The sequence below is a fragment of the Cajanus cajan genome, chromosome 9, assembly GCF_000230855.2.
Source record: "Cajanus cajan strain Asha chromosome 9, NIPB_CcT2T_4, whole genome shotgun sequence".
NCBI classification, from domain to species: Eukaryota; Viridiplantae; Streptophyta; class Magnoliopsida; order Fabales; family Fabaceae; genus Cajanus; species Cajanus cajan.
This window is the reverse complement of record NC_138525.1, coordinates 12,807,435-12,824,505: the sequence shown is the minus strand read 5'-3', so window position 1 is coordinate 12,824,505 and position 17,071 is coordinate 12,807,435. Positions and strand designations below refer to the sequence as shown.

Here is a 17,071-nt window from a genome sequence, read left to right as displayed (position 1 = left end):
ACGTCAATACATGAAATTAACCATGAATATATATAATTAATGACAATACAAAAATTGAAGAATCATATAGGAGACAAAAAATCATAAACATATATGAATTGAAATTCCCTTCATACAACACATATATTAAAAAAGAGGTTAGGGGTCAACCTCACTATCTAACAATTATCCCATGTCCTAGAACGAGATTACCCACTCTCCCTTACCTCGATGAATGCTTGATGAAAGACGTGAATCCTTGGGGTGATCTCTCTATTGGGTTTTGGAATCCTTTCCTATATGGAGAACAGGCCCAAATTGTATAAGTCCATTATGTCTCACTTAATCAAGTGGAGAGGGGTCAAATTAGGATAGAGAAAGAGAGTGGACTCTTTTGGAGACTCTCTTGTACCCTTTGTGGAGCATTAGTTGATGTATTCTTTGAAGACTTGTATCCTTTGTTAATCATAAAGAACTCCAAGCAACACTTAGAAGACTCCACGACTCCAATTCTCAACACCACAACTTCGAATCACGCTAACAAGACGCTTAACAAAAATCCTTTATGTACTCTAGGAGTCTAGAAAGAAGAAGGAAAACTTTAGGATTCCAGAGTATTTCTCTCTACTTTCTAAGTTTCTCAAGGACTAAACTTATAAAGTTCAATTCTATAAATAAATCTTAAATAATCCTTCTCTTAGGTTCAAACTAGACCTCTACTAAGAGAAACTTTCTAAACACCCAAACACATTTTAGGAGTATTCCTTAACTCTTAGTATTCCTTAACAACACTCCAAAACAACACACCACGTAAGCATGGATAAAATTCAATAATTCAAGAAAACATAGTGTTACAATCGTCTTCCTAATCTCCATCTAGTTATTTAAAGCACAAAAAAGAAGTGTAAAAAAGATGAAAAGCATAAAAGGAAAACAAACATTAACTTCTAAAAAAGACTCCTTTACCCATATTTAACCCATTAGAAAATAGTTAAATCGTGGTTACTCTCTCATTCTTTTAAAATATTTAAAACTTATAAATAATATATAAAATAAACATATTTTTTCTAACATAATTATAAATAAAATAAAATACATAAAACATTTTTCAAAATATATTTAATTACATAATTAATTAAAACACATATTTTCTCCAAATACTTTCTATAACAAAATAACATAAAAACACATATTTCACCGATAAATATTACAAATTTTATTTTGCAAACATTTATTGTAGAATTAAAAACATTCATAATTGTTAAAAGTCTCTAAAATATTTTTTAAAATTCATTTAATTAATTAAAACATCCTTTTAATATTTTAATTTTTTTTTGGGTGTTACAATTATAATATTTACTATTATTAAATAAATAAATTTAAATTTATTTTATAATTGATATTATTATATGAATAGATAAACTAATAATTTAATTAATAGAAATTTTTATAAAATATGATATAGATACATATTTTAGTGATAATTAGATGTTGAACATAATCTCAATCACCTCATACTTATAATATTTACTAACAGTCCGAAAAAAATATAATATTTACTAACATTATTAATATGAATATATACTTCTACATAAATGTATATTAGTAAAATAATAATAGTATTAACATTAATTTATCGAAAATATATAATATAAATATAGATTTTAGTAAATAAAATATGTAAGTTATTAGATCTCAATTTCCTCAATATTTATTTATGTAATAGAAGCAAGATGAACCTTGTAAAACTTTAGAAAATATATTATAAAAATATATTATTATACATTATAGCCTTGATCTCAGGAAAAGAAAGTATAATTTTTAAAATTAAAAAGACAATAATGAAATGTAACTCAGGTGGGTAATTTTTTATTTTTATTTTATAAAATTGTAATGAGAAAATAATCTTTTCAGCTGCTTCTCTTAAATGTCACTTATGCACTATTTGGTGTACGGTAAAACATGTATAATCGAACACTATTGGAGAAAAAAAAAATAAAAAATAAAAGAACAAATATCTGAAAATTCTATTACCCATTTTTTTAATTTTCATTTGTGAGCTATTTTAATATGCTATTTCATTACGAAAATATTTGTATCTTTTATTAGTGTTTTTCTTTTTCAATTTTTATTTGCGAGCTATTTTATTACGAAAATACTTGTACCTTTCATTAGAGTATTTTCCTTCCTCATATCATAATAAGTTGGATAATCCATTACAAATGCAAAGCCCCTTGTCCACATTTGTGAGCAGGTCTTGATAGAGAAGTACGTAGTAAATGCGAAGGCTTTTGTTCAACATCATGTGAACTAATTACTACCATCTTATTAATTTTTAAATTTTCTTTAAGAAAACATAATTGGGATGAATTATTCACCTCTTCATTGAGTATTGTAAATGTACACAAAATAAATATTTTCTTTCTAATATAATCTATTTTATATTTAAAATCAGAATTCAAAATGATGGATAATTTATTTTATATTAAATTCAAATTTAAATTTTAAATTCTAAATAATTTATTTCATACTCGAATTCAAATTTTGGATACTCAAACTCATTCAAATTTTGGATACAAAAACTCGTACTATTTATGCTGCAAACCAATAACAAAAGATAAGACATGAATAATATTTGTAATATAAAAGATAAGACATGAATAATATTTGTAATATAGTATCTTTATTACTTTCTTTCTTTCTCATAATTTATTACCATTGTAAAACAGATTAATTAATACGTCTAATACATTAACCGAATACTTGTTGACAGCCATTACTTTTCCTCTTCATGATTAGATTATTTTGTTTGTTATTCTTGATCTCATATACTTTTTCATACATTTCATAAATTGCTTATGATCTCATACCCTAGTTATTTTCTTTGGCATTACTTTTCGTCTTCATAATTAGATTATTTTCTTTGTTACTATTTGATTTCACACTTTTTCATACACTTCATAATTAAATTATTTTCCTTGTCTTCATAATTAGATTATTTTCTTTGTTACTATTTGATTTCACACTTTTTCATACACTTCATAATTAAATTATTTTCCTTGTTGCTCATGATCTCATACATTTTTTTGCGCATAAATTCTTCATAATTAGACTATTTTCTTTGTTCATACACTTTTTTTTTCTTCAAGTTGACATAAACTAAAGAGGAGATTCTCATTCTTCATAATTAGATTATATTCTTTGTTCATTCACTTATTTTTCTTCAATTAACATAAACTTAAGAAGACATTTTTCATTCTTCATAATTAGATTATTTTCTTTGTTCATAAACTAAACTTTGGTTCTTCACGTTAAAATAAACTAATTAAAGAGGAGATTGCTCATTCGCCACTTGGAATGAAAGTATTTAACACGTGTCATTTCTTTAACCACTGTTTTAAACACGACTAAAACGTGTCTTTTCATCCATATTTTAAAATTGTTTTAAACGTGTAAGCTCGTTTAAAACGTGTCTCTTCCTCAATCCACATTTTAAAAACATCTCTTTCTGTTATATCATCGCAGGTTCCTCGGTGTCTCTTCCTCAACATTGTAAGAACTTCTTTTTCTCTCAGAACCTCTCTTCTGGTCTCTTATCTTCAATAATGTTTTAAATTACATTCAAAACATATCTCTTCCTCATGAATGTTTTAAGATCCTCTCTTTCACGTCTCAAATTCCTTAAAATCCTTAATTTTCTTGGGGCATCATGAAAACCTCTCTTTAACTTTCCCATCATACTCCCATGCATTAATTCCACACTATTCCCCAAATTTTCTCCCTCATGTCCAGATGAAGACGACCTTAAAAACCGAACCGAAGCAGTTGCGTCTCTATCTCGACACCTTGTTTTTCTCAGCTTCAAGCCTCTTTATTACATCCTAATTAATTTTCTGAATAAAGACAACTTAAAAAGCCAGAAAAAACGGTGCAGTTTCCCCATTTTGGGATTTTTTTTTATAATTTTTTTTATCTCAAAGTTTAAACTAACAAGTTAAAATCCAGAATTTGCAGATGGAAAATGTAGTTTATATAGGAAATAATACTACTAAATACTAAATAGCTTGGTTCCTGATACATATTCTGAGCACATAGTCTTGTAGACATGCATTTTAATGAAAGAAAACTATATTTGATGATCCCTAATAATACTATAAAAACCATGTACATATATGTATCGATCGAAAGCAGACAAGAAAGGTAGTCATCTCACACTAGAGCCTAGCTAGCTAGAGCTATATGTGCAATAATATTGACTATAACAGCATAATTTATACTAATTAATTTCAAGCGTTGCAACTTGACTGAGAAGCTTCCCTGGTGCGAGTGTGGAACCTCCACGTGAAGAGGTAGTCCCTGGATTCACAAGCCAGCTTCATAACATCACAGAAAGCGTTAACACAGTTCTTCTTTTGTTGACTCTGCCATTCAATCCTAACCCAGCAAGAGAATCCGTTTGATGAAGTTGGTATAATTGAGTCACTGAGATGCAGTGTTACCTCACCGCTGATCCTCTTGCATTGAGGGCTTCTTCCATCACCACCGTTCACCATCATGGCATCGAGCCATGGACACAGTGGCTGACCCACCATCTCCTTGTACGCAGAATTGGCCATCCTGATCCGGTGGTTCGAGTCTGATATGACAGCTGGCATGGCCTCGGACTCAACATCTTGCTCAACCTCATGTGGCCTTTTTGGGGTTCGAGCCAGTGGTGGCAGGGTTAGGTCTTCACTGATGCAAACCACACTTATGGTTGAGCCAATAGGGCGAACTGGTTGAGGCGTTATGACATTGTTGGAAACTGGCTTCTGCAGCTGCTGCAGAAGATCCCTCTCTTCTGGAACACAAACTTTGGTGTTCAAATCAAGAACGTTAATAGCCTCTTCCCCAGAAGGCTTGGTTGATTTGGGTGGAGGGACATTGGAAATGGCAGAAGGAGAACATGGAAGGAGAGGGAGTGTGACCAAGCTTGGATTATGTTGTATATTATTGGAGGAGGTGTTGTCCATGGTGCAATTGAGCACTCCAAGTCCATGGTTGGGGTGATGAAGAGGGAGGGGTGGAGGAGGAGGAAAACTCTGCAAGGAGAGGGTTTTTGCTGGGGATGTTACATGACAAGGGGGACAAAAACCTAGGACATGTGTTTTCTGTCTCTTGAGGGAGGAAGAGGGCAGTGTCAAGGGAGCCCTACCTCTCTTTCTGGTTCTGGTGGGCCTGGCTTGCAACTGTGGCCAGAGGTTCCTAAGGTAAGGAGATTGCTTGATCTTTTGAGAGAGAGAGGAAGAGCCCTCGGTGATGGATGTGTTTGGGGAGGCTTCAGGCTTTGGGGCTATGGGCCTGTACCTGGACATGATCTCAGCAGTTTTTGCTGGATTGGGGTAAGGGTTCAAGGTCTTGATCATGGTGGCTTGAGCAAAAGGTAGAACTAAACCAATGTTCTTGACTGGTAGTGCATGCAATGGGAGTACTCACTCAATGAGAAGGGAACATGGTTGAGAGAAAGAGGGTGGAGGGGGAGAGTTATAAAGGAGGGTTATGGTGAGTGAGTAGTGAATTTTGTTTGGTGGAATTCAAGTATTGGGAAGTGGCCAATGAGGGGTAGGCAACATGAAGTGAGAAGGGAGGAGAAAAGGACACTTGTAATTGTACGGTGGGTACGTGTTGGCTAGACTCATGAAGGAGGACATGTGGGGATTGGGCAGTGAGAGTGGGGCCATGCATGGTGAGAGTGGTATTGGATAAGAACAAAGGAAGGGAGTGGTAGAATGGGAAATCAAAAGATTCATTTTTCACACAAAAGACCTGTCTACATCTCGAAAGAGATAGAAAGTCGAGAAAAATAAGTAATTGATATAATCGATGACATACGTTACAAAAAGAGATATGTACAAATTAAGAGTGTGAACAGAGTATTTAAAAAGAAATAAGTAATTGGTATGATTAATGATATGTAAAAAAATAGATATTTTTTATTTTATAAAAAATATAATGATAATAAATGAGTTCGAATATAAGACTATTTGCTATGTATGTTACTTCATTCACTATTATAGAGGCAAAGGAAGTAAGTAGTAAAATGGGAAATGGAAAAGGTTTTCCTTTTCACACTGAAGAGGTGTCTACATTTTGAAAAAGATAGAAGCCGAGAAAAATAAGTGGTTGATATAACCGATGATATACTTGACGAGGAGAGAGATATAGACAAATCAAGAGTGTGAGCAAAATATTTCATTTTTAAGCATTTGAAAAGAAATAAGTGATTTATATAATTAATGAAACGTCAATATGAAAATAAAAAAGATAGGCATGTTTTAATCCATAAAAAATACAATATAAACACATAAATTTGAATATAAGATTATGTACATTTTGCATCCACTATTGTAGAGACAAAGAAAGAAAGTGGTAGAATGAAAATAAATAAAAAAATTATTTTCTCACATTAAAGAGGCGTCTACATTTCAAAAGAGATATAAAATCGAAAAATTAAATGATTAATATAATCTATATAAAAAGAAAAATACACACAAATTAAGAATGTAAACATAATATTTTATTTTTAAGTATCTAAAAAGAAATAATTGATTGATATTATTGATAATATGTAAGACTTTTCCAAAGATAAGGTTAACAAAGTTCTCATTTTAAATTCCTTTTAAACAAAATATCTTATATTAATATTTATATAATTTTTTTAAAAAGTTTATGATTTAAAAATTACATTTTATATTCTTAAAAATTCAAAACATCTATCTTTAAAAAAATATATAAATATAATTTTTTTTTGTAAGTTCCATCTCTAAAATATTATTACTTTTTATGAAAAGATGTTATGTTAAGTATAATAATACGTTGAAACAGGCATGATGATATGTGAATATGACAATCGGAAAGACAGACATCTAAAGAACACATGAATTGGAATCTAAAGAACGTAGGTAGTATGGAGATTAGGCATAAATTAAGAGTGTAAAGTAGGTATTTAATTATTTAGGTGTTAAGAAGTGAGGAGTGAAAATGTCAAAGGTAACTGGTGAGGGGCATTTAAGCCAATGAGGGTTAATGTGGCAAAAGGGTCTGTCATGATAACGCGTGTGGTGTAGAGTGCCATGCATGAAAACACCTATGAGGATTGGTTTGGTCGCCCTGTCTTTTTCCCTGGTTTTTCATCAAACACAGTCCCCTTTCCAGTCGGTTACATTTGTTGGTTCTCCACCTGTCGCATCCACCCTTTCCCATTGCATGCAATCAATGGGATTCAATCTCATTGGAGAGTCAGTATTGGCCGCCAACTCATGACTCATCACACATGACAATCACAATCAACTTTCACCAAGTTGTTATATTCACTGTCTTCAACTACACTATAGCTAAACAATTCTAAATCTTGTTAGCTGCTCTATCTAATTATCTAGTTTCTGCTTTTTAAGTACCCCATTCAAAAAGATTCTTAGTTAGTGGTACTAGTTAATAATATACTTGATACTAGTTACATCACAGGGTGTTGAGAAATGTGAATACTTGCATGTTGGATGCTTCTTAGTGCTTTGCCACGTCTCTGTCTAAGTAACTCCTGATTCGGTGATTCCCTTTAATCGAACCATGTAGAGTTAAAGGCTTTAAAGCTATGAGGACAAAAAACTCCTCATGAAATTGTTCAGATGTGTCTCTTATTATTACCGTTTTTTTGTTTTTGGTATGGGTTACAATTACAAGGTTCTAGACATTTTAAGTTTAAGCTTTAACTGAGTTAATTTTCGAAGTACAGAACAGTTCTTCGGTTATTATGTAAAAGAAAACTGATAGATCCTCCGAAAGTAATCTTCGAAATGTATTCCGATACAATGCATTGTGTAATACATTAAATATAAATAAATTTTTTACAGTATATTCGGAGAAACTTTCGGGTGCTTTTCGTTTTCGGAGGAAATAGCTTCACTCTATGTAAAAACATTTGAATACCAATAATGCTAAACGGGTAAATAATTGAGTTTTTTTTTAATAATATTGTTGAGATTGATTTATGATATATATATATATATATATATATATATATATATATATATATATATATATATATGAAGGTTATAATAATATCGGTGTAATTTTTACTAAGTATTATATTGCTCAATAATTTTATAATAAATGTGAATTTTGTAAATTCAACTGTTAAATTGAAGGTTTATATCACTTTATATGTTTATATCAAATTTTGTTAAAATTAAACAACAACTTGAAGATAATCAAGTGTTCATATTTTAGTATATTTTAAAATGTATATATTACATCAATTTTATTTTACAAGAATGAAGTATCAAATCATCTTAGATTAATATAAAATTTTGTATATTTGATCTAAGATAAAAAAATTTCAATCTAAGAGTTAAATTTACAAAATTTACATTTAATATAAAGTTATTGATAGGTGTAATACTTAGTAAAAGTGACACCGGTGTTATTATAGCCTTCCTCATATATATATATATATATAAAAGAAGGGATCCGTTTCTAAGAATAAGTCTACCTAGATTTACTTTGTTTAATAATTCATGTTCTACATTAACTTTTAATAATCTAACCGTTAAATTTAAAGTTCTTAATGTATAGATTACGTCTGCAAATTTTTTAAAGAATTAAAAATTATTTGATACTTTGTTTTATTAAATCAATTCAACGTATAAAATGATTTTGAGTATTCATCCATTTGAATTAACGAAATAAAGTATTAAATGATTTTTAATTTCTTTTTAAATTTGCAGACTTGATTTATAAATTAAAAACTTTAAATTTAACGGTTAGATCGTTGAAATTTAATGTAGAACACGAATTATTAAATGAAATAAATATAGGTAAACTTACTTCTATAATAAATGAATCCCATCTCTCTCACTTTCTCTCTCTATATAAGGTCCATTACCGGCCTGCTCCGGATCGAAAAGACCTAACGGAATAATCCCTTATCTCGGATCGGAGATGCTATGCTAACGGGGCTGGAATCAAAGTGGGGATTGTTCAAATTAATTTCGGACTAGTCAAATTAATTTCTGAAAATAAAAAAAAAATACGTTTTTCTTAATGATTATATTTTAAGTAAAAAAATGTGGTAAAACTGGAAGGAATTGGTAAACAAGCAATGATGTCAAGGGAGACCTCTTACTCCAAGTTTTATATAAAGTCTTAAAATAGTATATTTGAGTCTAATTTAATTTTATAAAAATATTTTTTTATTTTCGTGTATAAAATTTTGGGACTGTTTTACTTTTAAATTTTTAAGTAATCAAAAATATATAAAATAAATTAATTATTTAAATTTGAACCCAAGATTTTGAATTGAAAAATTAGATACATTGATTTAACAAACATTAATAATTTTAAAATATTTTTAACTAAATATAAAGACATAAAATCAGTATATTATAATGATTATGATGAAATTCGAAAGCCCTTCTGTTTTTCTTTTCTTTTTAATTTAGATTTAGGTAAAATACAATTTCTTATAAATTTAAAGTTCTCTCCTTCTTCCGCTTTTTAAGTTCTAATAATAACCCTTATCATTAAACTATAATTAATTTTTTTTATAAAATAAACAGCATAATATATGTAACTTAATTCAAATGAAAATTACACATATTTACTAAATTAAATAAATAATGACCGAGGCGATTGAGATTCATGTTGATGTTGAACATCTAATTTATATATTTTATAATTTATATTTATTTCATATGTTTTCAATTAACTAATATTACTTGTATTGTTATTTTATTAATATATTTATGTAGCATATATTAATATTAATAGTGTTCTTAAATGTTATATGTGTGAGGCGATTGATACTCATGTTGATGTTGAACATCTGATTTATATATTTCAATCATTAAAATATATATTTAACTATTTATATCATATTTTAATAAACTTATATTTATCAAATATTAATTAATTTATTGATATACTAATAATATTATTAGTGTTACTTTATTAATATTAGTGATAATGCTAATTATATAATAAAATTAAAATTGATTTAATTAATAATGGTAAATATTATAATTTTCATGTGTAACAATGTGTTTTTGAGTTATTTGGTTAATTATATGATTAATTTTATGATTGATTATTATTGTTGTTAGTATTATTGTTTTAGAAGTCTGAGAGTTAATGAATCTTTAAGAGCTAAGTTGTTTATGAGGTAATTGAGTCAAAATTAAGTTAATATAATCCAAGAGAGAGTCTATAAGATTTTTTTTAAGATGTAAACTTCATAAATTCATGTTTTAAGAAAAATTATAAAGGAGTTAGAAAGAGAGACTCTAAAGTTAGAGAAGTTTTTTCCTCCCTTACTTCCTCTTTATCTTTTTCTAATCCTTCTCATTGGCTAGACACCTATAGTAGTTGTCAAATTTAGAACTCTATTAATTTTGACTTTACAACATTTAGACCAAAGAAAAATGTTACAATAGATTATTGAAGATTGTTTTGACACTTAATTCATTTGTGAAAGAATAAGGGTTCATTTGATAATTTAATAGTTAGAATATGATATGATATGATAATTCTGATTCTGACATGAAAATTGGAAGAATGGTTAGGAATGAATTATATATATATATATATATATATATATATATATATATATATATATATATTTTTTTTTTAAAGTACCGTCAATATAAATTAATGAAACGAAATATTAAATAATTTTCATATTTTTTTTTAAAATTTACAGTTTTGATCTTTGCATTAATTTTAAATGCAACAGCTGGATCATTGAGATTTGATATAGAACATAAGTTACTGAACGGAGTAAATTTAGTTAGACTTATTATTAAAGTAAATGGATCTCTCTTCATATATATATATATATATATATATATATATTAATATTAATAAATATTAATATTAAGTTAATATCTGTTACTATGCATCTGGTATACCACGTTCATTTACATTTTTTAGAATGATCTTTTTAGTTGTACAGTAAATTTTCTGGAAAACTATGAACCTATGCTTTAAGATTTTGAAACAACTGTAGCAGTAAGACCCGTGAGTGGCCGTAAAACTAATTTGACGATGTTGTCTTCAAATTTTAAAGCTAGTTCATAATGATTCCTTTTTGTAATTATTATCTAAAAAAAAAGAGTTTTTTAATCCCAGATTCATTGGACAGGTATTAATTTAATATTAATTTATGAGATCTTATGGAACCAAATGAGGGTAATGATACTAGATACTAGTACACCATGAGTAGTTTCCTCCGTTCCCTTTCTCGTCGTCTTACTGTTAAGGCATCCTCTTCCTCCTCATCTCCTTCAAAAAATCTGCTCACTGAAAAAAATCAATCCATGGAGGAAATCCCTCCTAAAAACAATATCTTCGAAGAAGAGGTCTGCTTTGAAGATATCAACCAAGCAATTGATAATTGGGAAATCCCCAAAATACCTCAGGATGAGTTATATATTCCTGATGAAAAACATGTGCGCAGTTCTGATTACATTATCAAGACTGCTGAAAACAATATACCTTTAGACCCCCAAGCTGGTGAGGAGTTCCATCTTCTTACCAAACAATCTATTACAAAACATTCTAGGAAGTACAAGTACCTCCATATAGGATGTGTCCAAGTTGCTGTTAAGCCCCTAATCAGGGAAGGTCTTAATGCTTCAATTCTTATGTGTCTTAGAGATACAAGGCACAATGATTTCCATGACTCCCTTATAGGAACCGTCGAAACAAGCTTAGGACATGGTCCTGTTTATTTCAATTGTTTTCCAAATAAAACTGTGAGTCTTTTAGATAGAAATGTCTTAGACTCATTGTTTTTAAACATTAGACTGCATGGGTTAAACATGAAAGAAGGTTCTATCCCTGCAGCCCTCCTTTATAGGATCCAATACAAAGTCATGAACACTTGTAATTCAAGGGTTCTTCTTAAAACAAACAATAGGGAAACCACCTTGTTTGTCACAGACATGACAAAAGCCAATGTTGTTGTTCCTAAACTCATAAACTGGGATGAAGTAGAACTTCCTACAACTTGGCAACTTGAAAGAGCCACACCAACCCTACCCAGACAAGCCCCTGAATTCCAAGAAATTAGGCAGTCTGATGCTGGCAAGGTAGAGATTATTTTTGATAGGAGAAACTCTTTCTCCTCAAGAACCGAAGCTACTAGATCAGAATACACTTCTGCTAGAAGATCCTTTTCGGTAGCATCACAATCTAGTACAAACACTATTCCTAGAATAATTATTCCTAATACAAATCTTAGAGGAATAGAAACAAATTCAACCATTCCAAAAATATTTATTAATATTAATTAATACAAATCTTAGAGGAATAGAGGGGGGTATAATTACACCGGTGTAACTTTTACTAAGTATTATACCACTCAATAACTTTATACTAATTATGAATTTTGTAATTCCAACTATTAGATTGAAAGTTCATATCACTTTATACGTGTATATCAAATTTTAATTTGTTAAAATTGAACAACAAGTTGAAGGTAATCAAAAAGTTCATAGTTTAGTGTATTTTGAAATGAATATGTTACGTCAATTTTGTTTTATAAAAATGAAGTATCAAATCATCTTGGATTAATATAAAATTTTGTATATATGATCTAAGAGATATGACCTTTCAATCTAACGGTTGGATTTACAAAATTTACATTTAATATAAAGTTATTAAGCAGTGTAATACTTATTAAAAGTTACACCGATGTTATTATAACCCCCTTTTATATATATATATATATATATATATATATATATATATATATATATATCCATTTGTTACTTCATTTCATTAAATCAATTCAACGTATAAAATGATCTTATGAGTATTTATCCATTTGAATTAACGAAATGAAGTATTAAATGATCTTTAATTTTTTTTTAAAAGTTTACAAACTTGATCTATGAATTAAAAACTTTAAATTCAACGGTTAGATCGTTAAAATTTAATGTAAAACACGAGGAGTAAATATAGATAAACTTACTCATGGAATAAACGAATCACTCCTTTCTTTCTTCCTTTATATATATATATATATATATATATATATATATATGAGGAGGGTTCAAACGACACTGGTGTAACTTTTACTAAGTGTTACACCGCTCAATAACTTTATATTAAATGTGAATTATAAAAATCCAATCGTTAGATTGAAAGTTCATATCTCTTAGATCACATATATCAAATTTTATATTAATCTAAGATGATTTGATACTTCATTCTTATAAAACAAAATTGACATAATATATATATTTCAAAATATACTAAAATATGAACACTTTGATTACCTTCAAATTGTTGTTCAATTTTAACAAGATTTGATATATATGATCTAAGAGATATGAACTTTCAATCTAATGGATGAATTTTCAAAATTCACATTTAATATAAAGTTATTAAGCGGTGTAATACTTATAGTAAAAGTTTCACCGGTGTCATTTGAACTCTCCTATATATATATATATATATTGGGTTGTTCAAATTAATTTGGGACTAGTCAAATTAATTTCTGAAAATAAAAAAAAAATACGTTTTCTTATAAAAATGATTATATTTTAAGTGAAAAATGTGGTAAAACCGGAAGGAACTGCTCAACATGCAGTAATGTCAAGGGACCGCTCACTCCAAGCTTTATAGAAAGTCTTCTAATGACCTACATATATCATACTTATATTTATATTTTAAAAATTATTTAAAATATAAGAATACGTTTTTACTTTAAAAATTAAGCTACTTTGAGAATATCATATTGGCTTAATCGAATTTTTAACCTCCAAATAATTTGACGTATTTATAAATCATAAAGTGTGAAGATGCAATGTATAAAAATCAAAAAAAGTATATTTATATCTATATATAAAAAATATATTTTATTTTCGTGTACAAAATTTTGGGAATGTTTTACTTTTAAATTTTTAAGTAATAAAAAATAATATTAAAAATTAATTATTTAGATTCGAATCTTTAAATTTTAAAAATAAATATAACAATAATTGATTTAATCCTTGCGCTTTTTAAATTCTATTAATAACCCTTATCATTAAACTATAATTGATTTTTTTTATAAAATAAACAGTACGTAACTTAATTCAAATGAAAATTATACGTATTTACTAAATTAAATAAATAAAGACCGAGGCGATTGAGATTCATGTTGATGTTGAACATCTAATTTATATATTTTATAATTTATATATATTTCATATATTTTCAATTAACTAATATTACTTGTATTGTTATGTTATTAATATATTTATCTAGAAGTATATATTAATATTAATAATGTTCTTAAATGTTATAAGTGTGAGGCGATTGATACTCATGTTGATGTTGAACACCTGATATATATATATATATATATATATATATATATATATATATATATATATATATATATTTCAATCACTAAAATATATATTAACTATTTATATCATATTTTAATAAACTTATATTTATCAAATATTAATTAAGTTATTGATATACTAATAATATTATTAGTGTTACTTTATTAATATAAGTGATAATACTAATTATATAATAAAATTAAAATTTATTAAATTAATAATAGTAAATATTATAATTTTCATGTGTAACAATATGTTTTTGAGTTGTTTGGTTAATTATATGATTAGTTTTATGATTGATTGTTACTATTGTTGGTATTATTGTTTTAGAATTCTGAGTTAATGGGCCTTTAAGAGTTAAGTTGTCTATGAGGTAATTGAGTCAGAGTTAAGTTGGTCTAATCTAAGAGAGAGTATATAAAGTTTCTTTAAGATCTGAACCTCATAAATTCATGTTTAAGAAAAGTTAGAGAGGAGTTAGAAAGAGAGACTCTAATGTTAGAGAAGTTCTTTCTTCCCTTTCTTCCTTTGACCCTTTTCTAATCCTTCTCATCGGCTAGACACTTGTAGTAGCTGTCAGATTTAGAACTCAAGAGCTAGCTTAGAATTTGAGATCAAGAACCATACAACGAGTTTGAAGTTCTTCCCTTTTCCCCTTTTCTCTTCTTGATTTGGTAACTACAGATAAGTAAACCTTTGTGTATGATTATTATTGGATTGTGATGGCTGTTTGCTCTTGATATTCATCAAGGATGGTTTTTTTGAATTTAATTCCATGATGCCGGAACCTGAAAAATTTCGATCTAGCCCACATATGGTTTGGAACTCCGTTTTGAAAATCTCATCGATTGAGGAATGTCCAGAAACTAGACTAATCCCTAATCAATGATTTTTTAAAAGGTTCGAAGGAATCCCCACCGATATTTTACTCAAAACATCGAAAAAAAAGAAAATGTTTTCGTAAATCAATTATGGCCTTCATAGTCAGAATTGGGTTCGGGAGTCGGTTACGTGTAGGAAAGGTGTTAGACACCCTATAAGAATAATAATTTAAATATTTAGTCCCCTTTTATTAGTAATTATTTACATGCCTTATTTAAAATTACACGGTTGAACATAAGACGTCTACATGCTCGCTTTTATTAATATAGCAATGTTTATAAAAAAAAAGTAAACAATAGAGAAAGAATTTGATGGAAATACAACTTGAATGAGCTTTTATAAAGTGCTTCCAATATGATAGATCTGATGCACTTTTTGGCTTCCTTACGCACTACAATTTGCCTCACAATTCTCAAGAAATACAAAGAAGGGGAAGAAAGAGAAGATTTTGAGCTATATTAGACTCTAATAAGTGATTTTTGTTCCGTTTTGGGTCCTTGAGCATCGTGCACGAGGCTCTTATTTATAGATGTCAGGCCTAATCAGAACGACCCATTCTGATTATCGGAACGGGGCATTCCAAATGAGTTTGTTAGGAGCAAATTTTGAATCTAGAACGACCCATTTCGAAATTGGAACGGCCCGTTCTAGATTTAAAATTTACTCGTAACAACCTAGGTCAAAACAACTCGTTCTAGACTGGGAACGACCTGTTTTGACCTAGAATTTCTAGGCTATTTTAGAAGCTTGGAACAACCCGTTCCAGATTAGGAACGACCCGTTCCACGCTCCTAATTCATCCTTTTGTGCTTTCAAGCCTTCTGATGTTATCCTGGTCCATTCTGATGTCAATAGGCCATTCTGGTGTTATGTTGGCTCATTCTGACGTCCTATTTGGGCCTTTGGGAACTCCTTTGTCTCGTACTAAAGGTCCATTTTCTTGTTTGCATGTCTCAGAAAAAATTAGGTGTCTACACATGAGAATATGGTTGTAAAAAGGATTGATGATTCTTGAAATTCCTTGGTTGCATGTTGCTTTTGGAGTTGTTTTCGAGTTTTATATATCGCATGTGTGTTGAGTTCCTTGTTGCATGTTGGTATTTGCTGAATTTCAGGTGGAATGAGCCAAAATGAGCTTCTACCAAGTGTAAAATTCATCATCACACTAGACATGCCTTCATGGCGTTGAGCATGGCTCAAGAAAAGGGTTACCGGCTCTAATGACATTGGGTGTAGGATTGGTGGCATCAAGTGTAAGAAGAGAGAATTGCCTCTAACTTGGTCATGCTTAAGCATGAGTTTGAATGGTACCAAGCATGAAAAGAAAGAATAATCTTTGCCTGAAATGGCATTAGGCACTAGTATTGTGGTGTTGGGCACTAGTGTTATGGTGTCACGCATTAGTATTATTGTACTAGGCATGAGTTAGGTAGAGACCCTCTACCTGATTGAGGTAAGGCAAGGATTTTTGTCTACTAGGTGTGAGAGGCTCAGAGGCTTTTTGTCTCATCCATGTTAGGCGTAGGTGTATTGGCACTGGGCATATGTGAGACAAAAGACCCTTGTCTCAACAACATTGAGCGCGTTGGGCATGGTATCAAGTGTGAGTTGTTTGATGAACATGTGATTTTTTAAGTTGATTAATAGTTGGAGAATGATGATTAAATTATATGATGAATGTTGTATGATGTTAACTCATTGTGCATTAAGTTGATATAATGTATAGTGATGTTTATGTTGCCAAGATATAAGCTGATAGATGATTAAGTTGTAAAGTTGTATGATGTTATAGTTGATTAAGATAATAAGTTGTTAGACATATGATGAAGATACATGTCTTA

General features: G+C 29.1%; 1 protein-coding gene across 1 annotated transcript; it reads right to left on the bottom strand.

The window, feature by feature from the left end:
* Positions 1-3,986: 3,986 nt before the first annotated feature.
* LOC109808633 (uncharacterized) lies at positions 3,987-5,807 on the bottom strand. The gene has a single exon (XM_020371695.3). The coding sequence runs from the start codon at positions 5,382-5,384 to the stop codon at positions 4,266-4,268; it is 1,119 nt and encodes a 372-aa protein (XP_020227284.1). The 5' UTR covers positions 5,385-5,807; the 3' UTR covers positions 3,987-4,265.
* Positions 5,808-17,071: the final 11,264 nt, after the last annotated feature.